At 45.1% G+C, this 22,041-nt stretch overlaps 1 protein-coding gene across 1 annotated transcript in view; it reads right to left on the bottom strand.

The window, feature by feature from the left end:
• The window catches only part of LOC147439828 (uncharacterized), an 81,057-nt gene that overhangs the window by 33,243 nt on the left and 25,773 nt on the right, over positions 1 to 22,041 (bottom strand). The window contains exon 2 of the mRNA XM_086485569.1: positions 17,888 to 18,091. Within this exon, the coding sequence (XP_086341695.1) occupies positions 17,888 to 18,091 (204 nt within the window). The remainder of the gene's footprint in view (positions 1 to 17,887; positions 18,092 to 22,041) is intronic.

Below are 22,041 nucleotides of genomic sequence, written 5' to 3' on the forward strand. Positions count from 1 at the left end.
GTGATCTGGCACTTTTGTGAGTCTATTAGTAGACCGTGCATGCCCAGTCACTTAGTATAGATGCATATCCTCTGGTTGCACACATCATGATCGTAGGAATTCCCATCAGAATCCATCAAAATCCTTCAGGGGAATTTTCCAGTGCATTTAGCGTATTTTACCTATTTTTGACATTTTTCACTTATTAATTTAAGTGACTTTCCAACAAAAGTAGGTAGGGCAATTTGGGTAAGAAAATATATAAGCAAACTAGAGCTAGCACTATTTGGCAGAAGAGGCAACAGGAGCTAAGCACAGCAGGCAACTTCTCACAAGAACCTTGGTGGACTTTCCCCTCCAAGCAGCAGATTCCCTTCCCTAGCGTTTTTAGAAGCATCTCCAAGCTAGCGTTTTCTGCATCATTACACCATCGCCATCATCCCCAGAGCTAGCGGTTTGCACCAGTTGTCATCACCAAAAGACCACATTTACTAGCGTTTTTGCAAGGACCCAACCCTAGCGTTTTCTGACATCACCAAGCCCTAGCGTTTTTGACACTTCCTGGCATTTGCAGATTTCAGCCTCGGACAGTTTTAAGCAACGATTTCAGCCATGAAATAGTTGCAGATTCAAGCCTTGAAGAGTAGCAGATTCAGCCCCGGAAGGACCCTCAGTTTCAGCCATGAAGAACCTCAGTTTTCAGCCCTAAACCTGCAGAATTTCAGCGACAAAGACCCACAAGAAACAGCCCCAAAAATCAGCGTTTTGGGACCCGCAGCAGATTTCAGCAATAAGCATTTTTGGACAGCAGTTAGAACCATCTCATTTTCAGCCCTATTGTCGTCACCGTCATCCCGGTTGTCGTTGTCGACATCAGTTTTATGCATCATCATTGTACCCGTTTGTGCAATCAATCGTAGACCGCTCTCGCCAAAGAGAGTGGGGCCTTCGGAGGAGGGTTTTACAACGTCTCTGATGTCGTATCTCTCTTCTCTCTATCTCTTAGTCTCATACACTTGCACGCACAGTGTACACTCACTTTGTTGGTGATCATAGCACTCTCCATTAAGAACGGAAGGCTCTCCCTTCTATAAGAACTAAAAGGAACCTTGAGCAAATATGGATCACTCATCTTGAGAAAGAACAAACATTCATTCCGCTACATCTTACATTGGTATCAGAGCTTTGGTAGTGTTCTGTATCACTCAAGGAAAGAACCACAAGAATCACAAGAATTTTTTTTGCTTGGTGCGGTCGCACGAACCCAAGTTCGCTTGGGTGTGTCGATTCCTAATCGTGTTTTTGAAGAGTGACAGGAATCCCACGAAAGAAGGGCTTATCCAGCCTCTCCCCTTGTGTCTCTTTTCACTCATTGAGAGCGGACCGTGCACTTAGCGGCCGGCCAATCGACGTGAGGTGGGAAAAAGCAACCTTGGTGTGAGCGCAAGGCCGCCAAGGGGTGCGCCTGCAGAAAGGAGTAGAACTCGGGTGAAGAGAAGATCCTTCTCAAACACGGTTTGCAAGCGAAAGGAAACCTCAAGATCCTCAAGAACCCAAGAACCCAAGACCCTCAAGAACCCAAGTTCCTCGTGAACTTAAGAACCAAAGATCCTAGTGCATGGTCGTCACTCGAAGAGGAATGGATACTTCGCATACAAGTGATGAGCATGAGAGAGGCGACGAAGAGTTCTCCCCACCAAGAGATTTTTCCGACCCTCCCCCTTCGCCATCCACGCCACGAGTTGGACCAACTTCTATGGAGGCGATGGTCAAGTCGATGTTGGACATGATGGCACAACAAGAAGAAACGAATCGAGTTGCGTTGACACAACCAGCAAGCAAAGCAAAACAACAGGAAGCTAAGGACCGCGAGCGCGATGAAAAAAACAAAAGAATTGCCGCACAACAAGAAGCAAATCGCATTGCTAAGGACCGCGAGCAAGAAGCAAATCGCATTGCTTTAGAACGCGAGCGCGACGCACGAAAAGAACTAAGAAAGGAGGAAGCGACAGCATGAAGCGCGGCCTTGGAGATCGAGCGTGAGGCTCAAAGAGAACTACGCACTCAAGAGTTGATTCGACAAGTACTTGCGTCGAAATCCGAACCAGCCAAAGATCGTGGGAGTTCCTCAAGTGGCACAAGCCATGATGCGGATTCCAACCATCCAGTCACAGAGAAGTTCACTTTCAGTAAGTATGATGGTAAGATGGATGCTACGGTTATTCATTCTTGGTTGCATCAATTTAATGCTTATTTTGCGACAACTAAGAAGACAGAAAATAGCAAAGTTTTGACGGCAGCTATGTACCTTGCCGGTGATGCCATTAATTGGTACCACGCATGGCAAGAGGCACAGTTAGCCGCGCACCTAGAGGAAGTCGATGAACTCACGCCCCTTTCCTTCAATTGGGCTAATTTCCAAGACAAGCTCAAGGCGCGGTTTATGCCACCTCAGTAACTCGTACGATTGAAGGACGATTGGAATTTGGCGTGCTCTCAAGCAAAATGGTATGCCCGTTATGTCTTTTTCTAATCGTGTTTTGCAGCTAGGTACCCAATTACGCAAGTCGGATGATGAGCGCAAAGAGGAATTCCTTTATGGATTGGACGAGTATATCAAGTACGATGTCGAGGTGCTCGATCCAATCGATCTCAACAAGGCGGTAGCGATTGCTCTCGCACAGGAGATGAAGCACAACAAGGGAAAGCCTAAGGAGAACAAGACTTCCACAAGTACCTCGCAGACTTCTCAGAACCCTCAGAACGGTAAGAACGGTAAGAATGGTAAATCTTCTAACCAATCTTCCAACAGTCTCTCAGAAAAAAATTCTTCCAATAAATCTAAGGGTAAGGCTAACACAATTGCTAAACCTAAGCTTACTCCATATGAAAAGGTAGCACAAGGAATTATAGGAGGGATACATCACGTCGGAAGAGCAAAGCACTTATTCTAAGGAAGGTCGTTGTTTTCATTGTCACATTAAGGGTCACATAAAAAGAACATGTCCTAAGCTTGAATCGAATGAATCTAAAGAATCCACAGAACCAACTTCCTCTGTTCATGCAATTAATGATAACACGAGTGTGCCCCAAGTTTCTCATGACCCTCCCATTGATGATTCTCTCATTAAATGTTATGGTCATATGACGGGGCAACGTTTTGTCATATTGTTTGACCCAGGTAATATGCATGATGTGATCAGTCCCTCTCTTGTTGAGAGAGCCCGCCTAGAAGTTAGTCAGAGATCTCCTATCGAGGTCTCTGGCTTTGTTCCCGGTATGGACGCTCTCATCACGGAGAAGTGCCTTGATGTGTTGTTTGCAATTCAAAAAGCTGCCTTCACTAGAAGATTTGTTGTCTCTCCTCTCTCAAGATGTGATATCATTTTGGGCATTGGATGGTTTCGTGATGCTAACCCTCTCATTGATTGGGAGGCTAACACTTTCACTCTCAATGCCAAAAGTGATTCTCCCATTGTCATTCATAGAGAGGACATTGTTCATTCTCCATCTCTCATTGCTGATATACAGGACAAGATTGAATGGATTCATGCGAAGGAGACTCTCTCCGGCTCTTTTTCTCCAAAGCATGATACACAGGATTTGCATGATGATTTGAATGACAATGATAAGCATGATGATTTGGATGTTAATGATGAGCATGATGATTTGCATGATCAAGATGTGATTTCTCACAAGCATGATGATTTGCATGAAGAAGATGTGGTTGTTCACAAGGATGATGTGTTAGTTGATACTTTCGCTAGTGAAGCTAACATCGTTACAGATTCGATCAATCACGAAGAATCGATCTTGGCTTTCGAGTCGAGGTCCAAAGAACCCCCATAGGACGATTCGATCATTCAAGAAGAACCGATCTTGGCTCTCGAGCCTAGGTCCAAAGAACCCTTACAGGAAGTATTATGTGTTCGCATGATTAGTACGCACGCATTGATCGAGTGTTTCGTTCGTGATCATTTCCTGTATTTTAGTCAGCGTCTTTATGTGATCCCTTTTATTAGGCATGACATATTATACGTTGAGCACGTTTCACTCATGGATGAGCACGAATGTATGCGGATTTTTCATGAAAAGTTGAAAAGTATGCATTCAAGGAAGTCACATTCCATGTCTCTTCCTTGGCATGACACATTCGTAGAACGAGCACATCAAAGTATGAGCACCAAGCATGGGCATTTCCGTTGTGAATTGCCAAAGTTGATTGATTTAGATCAAAATGACAAGATTCGATCTCATTGTTTGCGTGTGTGTGATGAACGGTTTGACACTCCGTCTATTTGTTCATCTACATTGCATGCACAGTCTTTGACGAAGACAAGATTTTTTCGACTCCCTTTACATGGAATAGGTATGTTCATTGTTTTGTGTTGGAAATGGTTTCAAGAATTTTCAGCCATGGAGATTCTTGAAGAAAAAAGAAGCATGACTCTAGACGAAGTTGAAGCACCGAAGGAGCCACAGAAGACTTTGTGTCGCTTTCGGCGCGGCCCAAAGAAGAAGGCATTGCAGACCTTTATGAAGTTCAAGTACCGTACGACCCACATATCAGAGTGAGCCGGCGAAGAGTCCCTTCCAGGATTCCGGATGCTATTGGCGATCTCCCTCGACGCCATACAATTCGGTACCAGTACCTCAATTTGAAAAGGAGGGGATGTCACGTGACACATCCAACCATTTGTCCGTGGACAAGCTATAGCATGATCAAGATTCAGTCAGTCCAGTCAATCTAGATTAGAAGTGATCTGGCACTTTTGTGAGTCTATTCGTAGACTGTGCATGCCCAGTCACTTAGTGTAGATGCATATCCTCTGGTTGCACACAGCATGATTGTAGGAATTCCCATCAGAATCCTTCAGGGGAATTTTCCAGTGCATTTAGCCTATTTTACCTATTTTTGACATTTTTCACATATTAATTTAAGTGACTTTCCAACAAAAGTAGGTAGGGCAATTTGGGTAAGAAAATATATAAGCAAACTAGAGCTAGCACTATTTGGCAGAAGAGGCAACAAGAGCCAAGCTCAGCAGGCAACTTCTCACAAGAACCTTGGTGGACTTTCCCCTCCAAGCAGCAAATTCCCTTCCCTAGCGTTTTTAGAAGCATCTCCAAGCTGGCGTTTTCTGCATCATCACACCATCGCCATCATCCCCAGAGCTAGCGGTTTGCAGTAGTTGTCATCGCCAGAAGACCACAGTTACTAGCATTTTTGCAAGGACCCAGCCCTAGCGTTTTCTGACATCAGCAAGCCCTAGCGTTTTTGACACTTCCTGGCATTTGCAAATTTCAGCCTCGGCCAGTTTTAAGCAGCGATTTCAGCCATGAAATAGTTGTAGATTCAAGCCTTGAAGAGTAGTAGATTCAGCCCCGGAAGGACCCTCAGTTTTCAGCCATGAAGAACCTCAGTTTTCAGCCCTAAACCTGCAGAATTTTAGCGACAAAGACCCACAGAAACAGTCCCAAAAATCAGCGTTTTTGGACCCGCAGCAGATTTCAGCAGTTAGCATTTTTGGACAGCAGTTAGAACCATCTCATTTTCATCCCGGTTGTCGTCACCGCCATCCCGGTTGTCCTCGTCGACATAGCCTAGATCTGCATGAGTTTTATGCATCATCATTGTACCCGTTTGTGCAATCAGTCGTAGACCGCTCTCGCCAAAGAGAGTGGGGCCTTCGGAGGAGGGTTTTACAACGTCTCTGGTGTCGTATCTCTCTTCTCTCTATCTCTCAGTCTCATACACTTGCACGCACAGTGTACACTCACTTTGTTCGTGATCATAGCACTCTCCATTAATAACAGAAGGCTCTCCCTTCCATAAGAACTAAAAGGAACCTTGAGAAAATATAGATCACTCATCTTGAGAAAGAACAAACATTCATTCCGCTGCATCTTACAATTCAATTTATGATAAAGAACTTTTGTCTGTCATTCACTCTCTTAAGCATTGGAAGCATTTTCTGTATGGTAGAGAGTATAGTTCGCACAGATCACCAAGCCCTCAAGTGGCTCCAGTCTATGCCTAGTGTACATTGGAGTGATCGCCAAGCACGGTGGTCACAATTTTTTGAGCAATTTGGAGGTTTGATTGAGTATGTGCCTCGAAAAGCTAACCCAGTTGCAGATGCGTTGAGTCGCAAAGGACAGATTTTGGCTCTTGAGTCAAGACCCACAGTTTCTATTCAGGGTGTGTCCTTCGACAGCATGAAGAACCAATATGCAGATTCTGAGTTTGGTAAGCAGTGGTTGCAGGATCTTGCTTCCCAAGGGCCAAGCAATTATCTCATTCGTGATGGTTTGTTGTATTTTCGTCAACGTCTATGTGTGTTGCCCTCTCTCAAGCCAACCATATTGCATGATGCACATGACTCTCACGGGTGGGCACAGGGGAATGAACACCACTCTGGAAAAAATAGAAAGATTCTTTTATTGGCCTAAAATGCGAAAGGATGTGTTTCGTTATGTCACACAGAGCACTATATGTCAAAAGGTAAAAGCTCCTTGGGGTAAGCAGCAAGGCCTCTTGCTTCCGCTGCCTATTCCCAGTGGACCTTTTCAAGATATTTCTATGGATTTTGTGACTAACCTTCCACCTAGTTTGCATTCAAGGAACACTCAATGTTTGACAATTGTTGATCGTTTCAGTAAGTTTTGCATATTAATTCCTTGCAAGGCCACAGTCACTGTATAAGATGTGGCACGGTTGTTTATAAAGCATTGGTACCCCCTCTGTGGTTTGCCAAAATCGATTGTTTCAGATAGGGATGTTAAGTTCAAGTCCAATTTTTGGCGCGCACTCTTTGAAAATCTTGGCACTAAGTTGAATTTTTCATCGGCTATCTACAGTCAAATGGTCAGACAAAGATTTACAATCAGGTGGCTTTTGATGTTTTAAAATCATATGTTCATAATTAGTAGTCTCAGTGGGAGCTCTATCTCTCATTGATCCACGCTATTTTGAATGACTCTTTTTCCTCTGCCATTGGTCGAACTCCGTATGAGGCAGCTCTTGGCCGTCCGTTCCAATCACTTTTGACTCGCTTCGTCTATCAAATGCCTGATGCCAATGCTGAAAGTCAGTCATTGGATGAGATCGTTGAGAGTGTAAAACTTCGGCTAAGCAAGGCTCAAGAATCTTATTGACGGCAGGCTAATAAGCATCATCAAGATGTTTCGATCAAGGAAGGGGATTGGGTGTATTTAAGAATCATGAAGCAACGTCTTAAGCAAGTTGGAAAGAAGTGTCCCAAGTTGTCTTTACGAATGTATGGTCCATTTCCTATCATTAAAAAGATAAATGAGGTTTCAATGAAATTTGCAATTGCCTAACTCATGGTCAATGCACAACGTTTTCCATGTTTCTTGGTTGAAAGTGTTTCAAGGAACACCTCCACACGACATTTCGGAAGAAGAAGAACCGAAGATCATCCATGAAGCTGAAGTCGTGGAGCCGGAGCAAGTGTTGTTGCATCGGTTTCGCCAAAGAAGCAAGTGAGACGATACTTTTTGAAGTTCAAGGATCGAGGAACCCACGAAGCAGTGTGGGTCGACGAAGAGTTTTTCAAAGATTACCCAGAGTTGTTGACAAACTACAAGGAAGCCATGCAGCTCGGTACCAGTACCTCACTTTAAAAAAAAGAGGGGACGTCACGTGACACATCTAACCCTATGTGTACGTGGACAAGCTACTTCATGACAAGGGTTGGGTTCGGTTCGGTCCAGTCAGTCTAGCTTAGAAAGTGTTCTGGCACTTTTGTGAGTATGTTCGCAGACCGTGCATGCCCAGGTACTTAGAGTAGATGCATATCCTCTGGTTGCACACAGCATGATCATCAGCAGTACCATCAAAATCCATCAGGAGCAATTTCCAGGGCATTAAACCTATTTTTCCTATTTTAGCCATTTTTCACTTATTATTTTTAAGTGACTTTTGTTGGGAAACTGGGTAGGGCAATTTGCATAAGACAATATATAAGAAAACCAGCGCTAGCATTCTCTGGCAAAAGTGGAAGAACTGCACAAGGCAACAGGCTTGCAACAAGCATCTCTCCCTCTCTCTCAAGCAAGACCCCTGAAGCTCTCGCGTTTTCAACCCTAAAACCTCAACGTTTTCAGCAAGCAAGACCAGCGATTTTCAGCTTGCCTCTACAGCGTTTTTCCACCAGCACAACCAGCGTTTTTCAAGCAACACAACCAGCGTTTTTCAAGCGAGCATAACTGCGTTTTTCAGCCCTGCATGGTGGCGATTTTGGACCAGTACATCAGCGTTTTACACCTGCAGCAATCAGCGTTTTTGAACCCGCAAAGGCAGCGTATTGCCACAGCAATTCAGCCGATAAGGAATAGCCCGAAAGAAGTCAATTCAGGCAGTCGTCGTCGTCACCGTCGTCTTCACAGCATTCAGTTTTCAGCCTTAGCATCGTTGACCTCGACGTAGCATCACTTAGATTTGCATCAGCTCTTGTACCAGATTTGTGCAATCAATAGCATAGACTTCTCTCGCCACCGAGAGAGGGGCCCTTGGAGGAGAGTTTGACAACTCTCTGGTGTCCGATTCTTCTCTCTCTATCTCTCAGTCTCAGCGCCTTCATTCACAGTGTTTATCCACTTGTTTGTGATCACTTGCACTCTCTCATTAAAGGACGGAAGGCTCTCCCTTTCCTAAGTAAAAGGAACCTTGAGCACAGTTCAGAGCACTCATCTTGAGCAACAGCACCTTACAATATGGGTAAAGGTTGTAAAAATCATGGAGCCTTGTGCCTCTCAAACTTGATCTTTTGGCATACTAAGCAACTGCCACAAATGCATCCACAACCTTTTTGAGCCTTGGTCAGTAAACACCCTTCAAGATGGAATCTATGCTGCGCTGGCCGGAAAAAGGTGAACAATGGAACTCTGTCAAAATCTTGTCTCCCAAAGATTGTGTAACACAACATCGTTTTCCGCATCAAATAGCCGTCCCATATGGAAGAGCCTGCAACTAGCTCGCCATTCTATATCGGATGAAAGATGTCGGCAAAGTTGGGATCGGTGGCGTACTGATCTGTCACGTGCGCACTGCTACGTGGACATGCTTCTGCCATAGTCTAGCATGAGTCTTAGCTTAGGACTGAACCTCGCACTTTGTGAGCCTCTAGCAGGACGTGCATGCCCAGGCCGGTCATAGTTGCATACCCTCTCTTGCACAATACAATCAGTTAGCATGAGCATTTTTCAGGGCATTGAACCCTTTTTGCCAAAGTACACAATTTTCACTTATTTATTAATAAGTGACTTTTGTTGGAAAAGTAGGTAGGGCAAATTGCTAAAGAGCTATAAAAGAAACCATATTGGGCACTCAGTAGAAGCAAAAGAAGCAAGGACATAGAAAAGGCAAGCACCGCAATAGACCGGCAGGCACCCTCAGGCTCATAAGCGTTTTCTCAACAGTTCAGCCCAATGTTTTCAGCCATCAGCCACCAGCGTTTTCAGTTCAGCCCTTAGCTTCACAGATCCTCCCCATTCCGTTGCAGATCCTTGCCACATCGGCCAAGCAGAACCCAGATCAGCCTAGCGTTTTGCATTTTCAGCCAAGACAGCCTTGCGTTTTTGCATTTCAGCCCAAGTGCGACTCGGCGGTTGCAGATCCAAGCCGCAATGCCGCCACAGTAGCAGATCCATAGCAGAACATCTAGCGTTTTCAGTTTTCAGCATTGACGCCGTCGTGGTCGGCACCATCGTCAACATCGACATCGTCATCATCATCAGAGTCCCTATCTTGACGACGACACCTTCGTCTTCATCATCGTCATTGCAAATCCCTATCTTGACGACAATGACGAAGGTGTCAAGATAGGGGGATAACGATGGTGTCGTCGTCAAGATAGGGACTACGATGACAATGATGATGTCGATGTCGACGGTGGTGTTGATGACGACGGTGTCAATGCTGAAAACTGAAAACGCTAGATGTTCTGCTATGGATCTGCTATTGTGGCGTCACTGCGGCTTGGATCTACAACCACCGAGTCGCACTTGGGCTGAAATGCAAAAACGCCAGGCTGTCTTGGCTGAAAATGCAAAACGCTAGGCTGGTCTGGCTGGAACTGAAAAGCTAGGCTGACCTAGGTTCTGCTTGGCCGATGCAGCGAGGATCTACAACGGAATTTGGAGGATCCGCGAAGCTAAGGGCTGAACTGAAAATGCTGGTGGCACACAGAGCTTTGATACCAATGTCAGGTGCAGCGGAAGAGAATAAGAATTTTGCTCGGATCTAGTACTCCGCACACAAACACAAGGGACACTTTACTTCACTTGAAAGAACTGAATTGAACTGAAGGAAAGAGAGTGACACAAGAGAGAGAAAGAGACGACACAGGCATGTCGGGTCCCAACCTTCAAGGGCCCTCTGGGCCCTCTTGCTCTGTTGCAAGAGCAAGAACTTTCTTTATTCTTGCACAATGCTGATACAATGACTAAATGCTCAGATGCTGAGCTAAGGGTACTAAAGTTGTGGTACTTGATGTCCACTATGTCGACGACGTCGATGACGACGATGATGTCCCTGTCAAGTCCGGGATCTGCGACGATGGCGACGAAGGTGTCGTCGTCAAGATAGGGATCTACGATGACAATGATGAAGGCGTCGCCGTCAAGATAGGGACTCCGATTACGATGACGATGACGATGTCGACGATGGTGTCGACGACGACGGCGTCAATGCTGAAAACTGAAAACGCTAGATGTTCTGCTATGGATCTCCTACTGTGGCGGCACTGCGGCTTGGATCTACAACCGGCGAGTCGCACTTGGGTTGAAATGCAAAAACGCCAGGCTGTCTTGGCTGAAAATGCAAAACACTAGGCTGATCTCGTTGGAACTGAAAACACTAGGCTGATCTAGGTTCTGCTTGGCCAATGCGACGAGGATCTGCAACGGAATGGGGAGGATCCGCGAAGCTAAGGGCTGAACTGAGAACGCTGGTGGCTGATGGCTGAAAACGCTGGGCTGAACTGTTGAGAAAATGCTAGGGAGCCTGAGGGTGCCTGTCGGTCTGCTGCGGTGCCCGTCCTTTCTGTGTCCCTGCTTCTTCTGCTACTACTGAGTGCCCAATTGTCTCTTTTATAGCTCTTTAGCAGTTTGCCCTACCTACTTTTTCAAGAAAAGTCACTTATTAATAAATAAGTGAAAAATGTGTACTTCGGCAAAACGGGTTCAATGCTCTGAAAAATGCTCGTGCTAACTACTGACTGTACTGTGCAAAAGAGGGTATGCAACTATGACTAGCCTGGGCATGCACATCCTGCTAGAGGCTCACAAAGTGCCAGGCTCAGTCCTAAGTCAAGACTCATGCTAGATTATGGCAGAAACATGTCCACGTAGCGCAAGTGAAGTGCGCACGTGACATGATCTGTCATATCCTTGAAGCGTCGATGATGTATCACGGAAATAGCCAAAACCAAGGGCTTCCAAGATAAAGCAACTGCCACTGAGTGTTTCCGTCCCTGAACATGGCCTATCTGGAAGTGAAACTGTGACAAGATGTTAGCCCTCCGCATCTACTTTTCCGAAAGCTTCTTCTATGACAAGAAGTAGCGTAAACTCTAATGATCTGTAAAGACTGTAAAATCAGCTCCGAGTAAATAGTGTCGCCACTAAGTAAGAGCATGGATCACTGCCAATAGCTCTTTTTCATAAATCTGTGCAACTATTTCAGAATGTAAAAACACCCTGCTCTCATAAGCAATTACATGGCCTTCTTGCATCAAGACTGCTCCCAAACTGCGACCATAAACATCACGGTAAACTTCGAATGGCTTTAACAAGTCTGGTAAGGCCAACACGAGTCCAGTAGTCAACTTTTCTTTAAGAGTCGCAAAGGCTGCAATCTCTATCGGTCCCAAGTAAAAGGAACTCCTTTTTGAGTCAGCATATGCAAAGGAGAAACTATCTCTGCAAATTTCCAAATAAACCACCGATAATATGAGCTCGAGCCCAAATAAGCTTCGAACCTCATGAACATTCTTCGAAAAAATCAAGCCAATAACAAATAGTCTCAATTTTGGTCGGGTCCATCTTTACCCCTTCTGCTGAGACAATGTGTCCCAAGAAGTGTATCTCAGGGGGAAAAACAAAAAAAAAAATTGCTCTTTTTCGCTTTTTATAACCAACTTATGCTTCCGGAGTACTTGGAAAAACTCTTTGAAAATCCAAAAGTCGTCCTAAAGCTGTCTTGTAGACGTCTCCAGGAGCAATTCAGATCTGATGATAACCACTCTTCAGATCAATTTGACAAGTAGAATCTTGGAGTCTATCGAGTATATCATCGATCCTCGTAATGTGGAAATCTGTTCTGGTTCATTGTTTCTTTATTTTGGCCTCGGCTAACTCTGTAAGGTGGCCGGTTTGGTGGTGTACTACAGGGAATCAATCATGTGATCTTCAAGACGTGAAGGAAGCAACTCGCCTAGTACGCCCTCAAAGAAGCAGTCAACCTGAGCTTGCAAAAAAATCTTGTCTTTCCTTTTTCGAGGTCTTTTAGATTTTCTGTCAAGTACAATCTCTCTGCCCTTCTCATTCTTCCAAATGGCTTTCCCTGCCCTATAATCGACCACGGCACTTTGGGGGAACAAAGGGATTCCTCGGAGGACGTCACACCCTCCAAAGGCATGATGTACAAGTCCTCGTGCCCTAAATACCCCCAGCACTGCAAACGTAGTTTGCCAATGACCGACGTAATGGCAACATCCCGTCCGGGTTCCGCTAGAACGGCCTCAGCTTGTGGCCCCATTTCCTTGGGCGTAAGTCCAACTCGAGTAAATCTCATCAAATAGGTGTTTCACAAATCTCGAGTCTCTAGAGTACTTCATCAATCTTTTCATACATATGCCAACCTGCAGTTGACGTTTGTACTCTGTTCTGGCAAACTTTTTTGACAAAAAATTTGCCCAAATATTCATTCTTTTCTTCAATTCCCGCGCCGGATTTTGACTTTTCTCTGCCTCCCCACCGGGAAGTGTTATCTCTGTAAGATTCTCCGCGAGAGCCCATGTATAATCTGGAGTTCTTTAAGGCTTATGCCCTATAAGACAGAGTGATGAAGACGGGAGCGCGCCCGATGCGTGATGTACGAAAGGTGGGAGTGATTAATAAGTCCGGGGTGGGGCCACGAAGATTCTTTTACAAAAACCTGTGTGTGCTACAAAAAGGATCGGATCCTCCGTAGAAGAAGAATCTTTCTAGGCTCTGATACCACTGTAACAAGCTTGGTCACTCCAAGCGAGAAATAAATAGCAACACACAAACAGAAACTTCATAATCACTGAACTTTTAATAGAGAGAGAGAGAGAGAGAGTCAACACGGACCAGCGTAGTTCCGTGCCCAGAGATATTGGCCCCAAAGTTTGGCGCCCCTTTCAGTATTTCTTTTTCATTAATCATTGCAAAGTACAACTCCCGAAGGACCTCTGCTCTCAGACTCAGCGTCCAGATGCTCTGCAGAGTGAGGCCTTAGGGGCTCTTATAAAGTTTACAAGGGATGCCAAAAGCAGAGCCCCAAAAGCAGTTAACTCAAAAGCATCTTGTCCAAAAACTGCCCAAAAAGCAATTAGCGCGATTAGCGGAAATGCGTACAGCCTGCCCACGTCAGCAGCTGTCAGCGCAAAACACGAAAATCCGTATTGTCTGCCACGTCGACATGCCAACGCAAATTCTGGAAAATCCGTACAGTTGTCCATGTCAACCTGTCCGTACTGCAGACATTGCCACCTCATCATTTTCTGTCCGCGGGTGGTCATGCCATGTCATCAGTTTGTGACAATCGTCCTCGCCATCTCCACCACAATCCTATTCTTCTGCCGCCCCACAACTCCATCCTTTGAGGATGATCCCGTATTCACAAGCTCTCACATAATGCTATGGTCTAAAATTGTATAAAAGCATTGGATGTTAACTCCAAACCTTGTCCTATCGAATTCACTTCGACACGTTGCTGCTTTCCTTCTCCACGAGTGTACATCAGTTCTTGAGAAGATCAAATGTCTCTAACTTATGCTGTAGAAAATATAACCAAGCAAAGCGGTTGAAATCATCCATTAGCAACATGAAGTAGAGAGCTTTGCCCAAAGATGCAAGTCTACATAGGTCCACAAAGGTCGATGTGAACCATCTCCATTTCCCATGCTTACTCCCTATATCTAGCCTTCAATCAACAGTTCACGAAAAGCATCGCGAAGAGCATCAATGTTCAAATGACAAAACCGATAATGCCATAAATCACATGCAGACTTACCAATCAATGAAGAAAGCATGGAGCCTATAGACATTGTGCTCCATCATGCCCCATCTAACCTCCTTGTCAAAGATTCGATCCCGTACGGAAGCTGCATCCTCTATGAAAATGAGCTCCATGCCTAACTTCCATACTTTGTGCACCGACATGAGATAGAAAACCAAGCTTTGGAGCATAAGGAACCTTGGAGATATGCATACCTTCTCTACCGTCTATAATCAACTCCATGGTACCCTCATTGTGAACAAATATCTCTGAATTGACGCCAATGAAAATGGAACCACAGTGTCATTGCATGTTGGGTAATTGATGCTTCAAAGGTGTCATGTATCGTGAAGCACCACTATCAGAGATCCAATTCCGAGCATATCGGACATCAAGAGTTGTCTCAACCTCCAATGTCCCTCGAGAAGCCTCTAAAGGTAGCAGCTCCAAATAAACAAAGACCGATGATTATACTGCTGTCGAAGAAGTGGTAGCATCACCAACTCGCTTTGAAACTTCCTACTTTCAAAGCATCTTTTTCAACATGGGAGTGTTGTTACTTTTCTTCTTATCCTTCTGCTTCTTATTGTTGTAGTTGGAAGAACCGGACAAGGCTTCAGGGCCTGCGCATTGAACCGCTCCTCTTGGTCCAACACCATAAAATAATCTCGTCCAAGTAATGGTGTTCAACCTGCCACTCGTAATCAACGAAGAACAAAAATTGGAATACAGAGGAGAAAACTAGGCCAAGCTAATTGGTCATGTTCTCTAAGCTGATTTGCTTTCCCATCTTAAGTATCTCCTGTTGGAGTTTCTGCATCTTGTTGATAAGGTTCCTCATGGAGGTCTATTTGGCATCCAGGGTTCGCAGTTGCACCTCCAAAGCAATCCACTCCATTATCGGAGAAGGTCAATCCCAAATCTGCTTCACGTCCTTCATGAATTGGATGTGACCGATGACAAATGGTGTGCTATTGAAGATGATAAATGACAGAATCCGAGCGTTGAGATGTTCCCAGAGCTTCACTCTCACTGGATCCTTTGGCTTCAAAAAGTTGCTATTAACAAAGCCTCCAAGCTCGTAAGTTGAAAACCACCATCATAATTTCCAAATGAAATAGTTGTCTCCATCCAATTGCCATACTGAGGGAAAAGTATGAAGGGTAGGTACCTTGATTGGTTGATCACCCGCATTGAAGTAGAACGGGACAAATCTCCCTCGTTGATTGTTGTTCCATCAAGAACTTCCTCCTCTCGTCCTTCTTCATCATGGACCGAGTTAAAGTCAAAATCATCAACCCACAACACCTTAAAATCAGCCCCATGAGGGGAAAAAACAACAAGACAGCAATATGCCTCTTTTCATAACGAAATCAGCACCAAAAACCCGCACAAGTCAAGGATCCGACGCAAGAGCATGCCTTGGCTCTAAAACCATGTCAAAGGTGCAACAGAAAAGGTGAATCAGATGATGATTGAGTCTGCTACCACACGCAAATCTCCTCTTGAGACTGGGCAGTCACTAGATCTTGAATCTACTGCAACAGATCTCCTTGACAATGTCCTCCGTGTGTCGACCACCCACCGTACGGGCTCTAGATGCAACACTGCAACAACTGTAGAAAGGAAGGAGAGAGCAAGGGAAGGCAAGCACTAAAGAGAGTGAGATCGCAATGAAAAGGCCAAGCAAGAGAGAGATATCAAGTTCTCTACAAACGCTAGAGAGAGCCTGAGAGGGGAGAGGTAACACGCTAGAGAGAGGGTGATACCCAAAACGCTGGTTGTATCTGCTCAATAACATTATGATGAATACAAGGAATGTGGAAGTCCCTAAAAATGCCTTACTCACAGCCCAGCCCTCACAACTTGTAATAATTGGGGGCCACCCTAATAAATATGCAATATCACCTAAAGTGATGATAAACTACGCATATAAAGGGACAATTGCAGATCACTAGAGACTGAAAACCCTAGAAGCAGGGGTCCTACCTAATCCCAGCCTACCGGACACAACACGTAGCTGGTAACGCCGAGAAGGTACGTCTACCTTAGGTGCAGCCAGGCACAGCCACAAAACAGCCCTCACTCCCAAATCTGCTCCTGAGAAGTACTGGAGCCACCACCAGATAGGAAGGTGCAACTCTAATAGAGGGGAAGGCAAGTTGTCATTTGCAAGAGGTGGGAGAGGGTTAGAGCTTCAAGCTTGACTTGCAAGTGCCTAGGCCTAAGTACTATGAGAGTCTATAAGAAGAGGAGGGGAACAAAATCTCTTATTTAGCTAGCAAATAGAAAACCCTTTCAAATACCATTTTCAAAGAAAGCAAAAATGTACCGATTTGCCCTGCCATTTGGCCATTCTAGAATTCAAAAATGTGTTCACAAATTCCCTGGCCAATTTGTTCGACATATGATAAACAGTAGATCCGCACATAGATACATATGAGCATTGTGACTCCTGAGACAACTTTCTTAACATGTTTCGATAGATCTGCAATCTCTCTTACACCACAGGTATTACTATCTTGAGAAGCCACAACAACAATTCCATCATACCAATGGCTTACAGGCATGTTAGGTTGGAAACTTTATGCAGACTAGTCAATCCCTTAATATTCCTCTCTCTAGATTCTCCCAATCACCACCCTCTTTCATTGCATTCAAATTCTTCTCTTAATTGAAACAAAAACTTCATCTTCAACCCAAAAAAAATGCAGTGAAACGCCTCATCTATATCCTTAGCTACATGTCCCAGAAATCAGCATCTCCTGGAACACGTGTCAACTCCTAAAAGTTTACCTGCTTAGCATCATGTCCAGTACTTACTTCAGTCTCAGAAAAGCCATGGCTCCTAGGTATCTCGTGACCTTCATTCTTGATAGCTACCACTACAGAACTTGTCAAAGATTGCTCAAAGAAAACGTACATTTCAACCTTTGCAATTGCAGTGTTTCACCCTACTCGTCTCTCACTAAATAATCCCCCATAGAACAGATTATTTTAATTTCACTTGCTATCCAAGATGGGCTTCAATCTAGTGCGATTGGCAAAGACCTAGGACACAAGCCTCTTCTTAAAATATCATAATGTTCAAATCGACTGAAACGCCTCCAACAAAGATATCGTGGATTTCAATTTGTTTCATTATGTAAAGAGAAATAATTAATGTTCACCTGCATAAGGATTCTTATACCTCATGCGCATTCAAACCACTCTCGTCATATGTTTATCTTTTCCCATTACTGAACCAACATTATTTAGGAACTGCTTGCCCGAAATTATCCAATCAGAACACAGTCCCACAACCTAAAAAATAGAGTCTTTTCAAAAGATCCAAACCGTTTTGACTAAAGAAACCTAGTCATATAATATAACCAACCAACACTATTCATTGCACCAATAACATGTAATATTGGGCGTGTCTAGATCCATTGAATATGGCTCAACAAAGTACCACTTTGAATAGGTCACAAAAGTCCAATATGACCTTGTCAGGATTACAAGGCGGAGTAACAAGTATTATGACAATTGAGCAATGCTTAAACTGCACCTAAAAATTTCTTGAAAAAAAGACAAGATGAGCTGATGCAGGAACCACACATGCACATCAATCATAACATGAGAAGGAATCAGTTACCATGCCTTCATTTCTGGAGTGTGACCAGCAACCAACAAGGCCTCAAAGGTCTCCTCAGCACCTGCAACATCATTGGCTACCCAATGGAGTTTTAACAAGTTCTGGTATAGCGATGGAACAGCTGATGAATTTCTTGACCTCAAGTCTTCTACGATTTCCTTGAGTACCTCTATGGAAGCGTTTCCTTCATCAGAATAAACATGACAAAACTGACAAGCAAAAAACCTTGATATCAGTTTTCCAAACGGGAACTCTCTCTCTCTCTCTCTCTCTCTCTCTCTCTCTCTCTCGTGTGGTAGATTGGTTATGCCATTTCCCTCTTGAATAACAGGTCTTGAGTTCAACTCTCCTCATTGGTTAGATATTTAAGGTCTCTTGAGATAGTTTCCTACGACGTTAAAATAATCTTCTTCTCGGGTGTGTGTGTGTGGGTGCTAATAAAAAGAGGAAAATGGTATAACCTTTCTATCACTCAAGTGTGGTAGATTGGTTATGCCATTTCCCTCTTGAATAATAGGTCTTGAGTTCAACTCTCCTCGTCGGTTAGATCTTTAAGGTCTCTTGGGATAGTTTCCTACAACGTTAAAATAATCTTCTTCTTCTCTCTCTCTCTCTCTCTCTCTCTCTCTCTCTCTCTCTCTCTCTCTTTTGGAAAAAGTCAGGGCTGTATATTACTGAGTACAAAATAATCCCAGCGGATGCCAAAATAGCCTATCACACGGGGAGTACAAGCTGAATGAAAGAAGGAGAGCCACTATAGTGACTACTCGACTAGAACAATCTCATGGTGGTCGGTGTGAGGAATGAAGGAGAAACCACTGAGGAGGGGCATAATGCCAAGTAATCTGACCACCTGTCAATGTGAAGAAGAGTGGGGATCGTGCCCAATGTCGAAGAAAGGCAAATCGACGAGCCTCGGCTGCTCTAGATGTACCGGAGGAGGAATCCCACTGCCAAATCAGGGTGTGAATGGTGTCTAGCCAAATGGCAGTGAGGATATCCTGAAGCAGCTGTGGAGCCGCACTGAGAATGTGAAGACAACGAGCTCTCCAAATATTCCATAGTGTAATACTAGTGATGATTGAGAAAACTGCATCACGTGTCTGCGTATCTCCCTGCCAAGCAATCTGTGGTATCATAGCCAAAGTCCCTCGTCGATAACCAGTGGATGTAAGCATGAAGGCTGGATCTGTGGCTGAGCCCTCGTAGAAAAGATGCGGGCCGGGCATCGACATCAACCATGAGACAGATCCCCAAGTAAGAAATCCATGCTGAACACCTGATCTGCTGAGTAGAGAGCAAACTGCAAGCCACACTACAAGGGAAGCTGAGCATGACCAAAGACAGTGAGCAGGTGACTCAAGTTGACGCAAAGGGCAACGAGTACATAACGGATCATGACCCATAGTAGCTAGCCAAGTCCCAACTGGTAGTCCCGCATGAGCAATCATCCACATGAAAAAGGAAATACGACGAGCAACATGTAAATCCCAGATCGCGGACCAAAACTGCTGCAGATAGGCATGAGAGAGGCCTGAATGTAACCAGAAACGCATTCGAGTGAGCTTCTGAGGTTGCTGTCTCATCAATGCTAATCTTCCAATCCGGACAGTGTACTCAAAGAAAGATACGGGTGCCCCTGTGGGATCTGAGTGAGGCCAATGCCACTCTCCTGGGTCCCAGTAAAGCTGCGATAGGGCATGGCCCTCCCACACCCAAAGCCTCCAAAGTGCAGCATCAACGGAAGCAAAACGGGGATCAACACAACGACGCTTCCCGCGTGAGCCAACTACTCGCATGGCCTCCCATCGAGCACCGGAGGAGATAAGTAGTGGAGAAGTGGCCGAGTATGTCAATCGAGCATGAATCCCCTGAGAATTGTCAGTATCAAGTGTGAATAGCATGGAGTCCAAACGAACTAATAAGAGAGTGTTGCAGTCAAAGAGGCCTTCCCAGCCACAATGAGGAGGCATCTGAAGCGTGCCGCGCATGACTGCATCCCACTGTGAAGGAACGGCAGAATCAATCTCAAGCAGTCTGTCTGGCACCCCGCGACCAATGTCATAATGTTCTGTCACAAAATCTGCATGCAACATACGTGTCTCATAAAACAACCGCATAGAGGCTGCAGGGCCAGAATCCCAAGCAGCCCAATCAATGTGAGTCCTCTCTCCAAGCTGACGAGGTGGATGAACCGAAGAATCAAGAACAGTAGCATTCCAAATGAGAGGCTGGCGCTCAATCTCCTCACGACATGAGGGAGGTGAGCGTACGATAGTCCGTCTCATGGAAACCCAAATCTGAAGGAGCGATCGTAGAAAGGGTGAGAGGGTGGAAGTAGACAAAGGAGCATCCGTAAAGAGAAAACGATACCCTGAATGCCAAGTATGACCGTCTCTAGTGCCGAGTCGTGGAGGCACTGTGCAAAGAGCAGCCTGAAGAAGCATCTTCCAAGGTTCTTGGCCAGGAAAAAGACCCCGAACAATAAGCTTGGTAAGAAGTGCGCGGCTCTATAACTCTGGATCAATGATGCCAAGGCCTCCCTCTGATCTAGGACGAATGATCGTGGACCAGCGAACTCTAGCACGAGTATCAATAGTCCCGTCTATGCCACTCCATAAAAAGTTCCTTACTAGTCGGCGGAGCTGAGCTATCACACCAGAATGTAACATCCAACAAGAAGCCGTATACCATACTGTAGCCAGAATGACTTGGTTGGCGACCAATGCACGGCCAGCCAACGACAGATGACGTGAAGACCAATGGCATAGCTTCTTGCGAATAGACTGTAGTACGGGTGCAAACTGCTGCTGTGAGGAAACATCAAATCCAACCTCGAAGCCCAGGTATCGGCATGTCTGACCCGGCTGTAGCCATGTGAAACCATTAGCTGCCCCCCAAGTAGGTATGTCATCACTGCCAACCAATAACCCAAAGGATTTATGCCAGTTAATGCGTGCACCACTGGCAATGCAAAAAACTTGTAGGGCCTCCCGCATTGCATCAAGAGCGGGTAGCAAATAGCGCAACATGAGCATAGTGTCATCAGCAAACTCTTGATCGATAAGGTCTGGAGCTATAGGTACTGGCATGGTCAATCCCCGAAATGCATGACTCTGAGCACGAAGAAAGTCAGACATAGTCTCTCCCACAAAAAGATACACATAGGCTGCTAAAGGACATCCCTGACGAACAGATCGAGAAAGCTCAAAACTGCGACTGACACGGCCACCAAAGGTAATAGCGCTGCTGGCAGTTTTGAAGAGAGCGGAAATACCTGAAATCCAACTCATAGGGAAACCCATCCTAGCTAAAGATCCTTCGAGAAAGTCCTAGTCAACACGATCGTATGCTTTCTCGAAGTCTAGGATGAAAAAAGCCATGGGTTCAGAAGATGATCTTGCCCACTCTACTGCCTCATAAAAAGTGAAGTTATTATCCAGAATGCATCGATCCATAACGAAGCCTGTCTGAGAAGTATGAATAATATCTGGTAGGAACGACCGCAAGCGGTGGCTGATCAGTAACGCTAATATCTTATAGACCGAAGGGAGTAGGGTAATAGGTCTCCACTGTCGGAGCTGAGTGGTGTCACCCCCCTTCGGAATAAGAGATATGAGACCTGAACAAAGCCGGATGCATATATCCCGAGTCGAAGATGTCCTGACAACCGCGAAGCAATGGTGTATGCAATACATCCCAATATGTCAAAAAGAAGGCTCTAGTGAGACCATCCTCGCCTAGACAAGAGGATGGATCAAGACTGTCTATAGAAGCATGGAGCTCTGTAAGTGTGAAAGGCGCCAACAGGATCTCTGCCATAGTGTCTGTACAACGATGTCTAGTGTGCTGCCAGATTTGCTCACGGGCAAGTAAAACCTCAGGAGTGCATACATCAACAGTGAACATTGTCTCAAAATAATCTGCAGACATATCAAGAATTACATCAGGATGCATATGTAGTGTCCCCTGAGCATCGCGCAAAGTCCGCAGAGTGGTGCCAGGAGGGCGTTCTTTATGTGCCGCGAAGAAGTCTTTATTCATTCGATCAGCTTTAGCTATCCAATGAGACACTGAAGCATGATGCGTGAACTCAGACCTAGCCTCCTGCACGCGACGAATCTCTTCTGTGAGCTCCGTCTATCTAGCAGCAAGATAA

This window comes from Adiantum capillus-veneris, chromosome 16 (genome assembly GCF_014529385.1).
Source record: "Adiantum capillus-veneris isolate H3 chromosome 16, ASM1452938v2, whole genome shotgun sequence".
NCBI lineage: Eukaryota > Viridiplantae > Streptophyta > Polypodiopsida > Polypodiales > Pteridaceae > Adiantum > Adiantum capillus-veneris.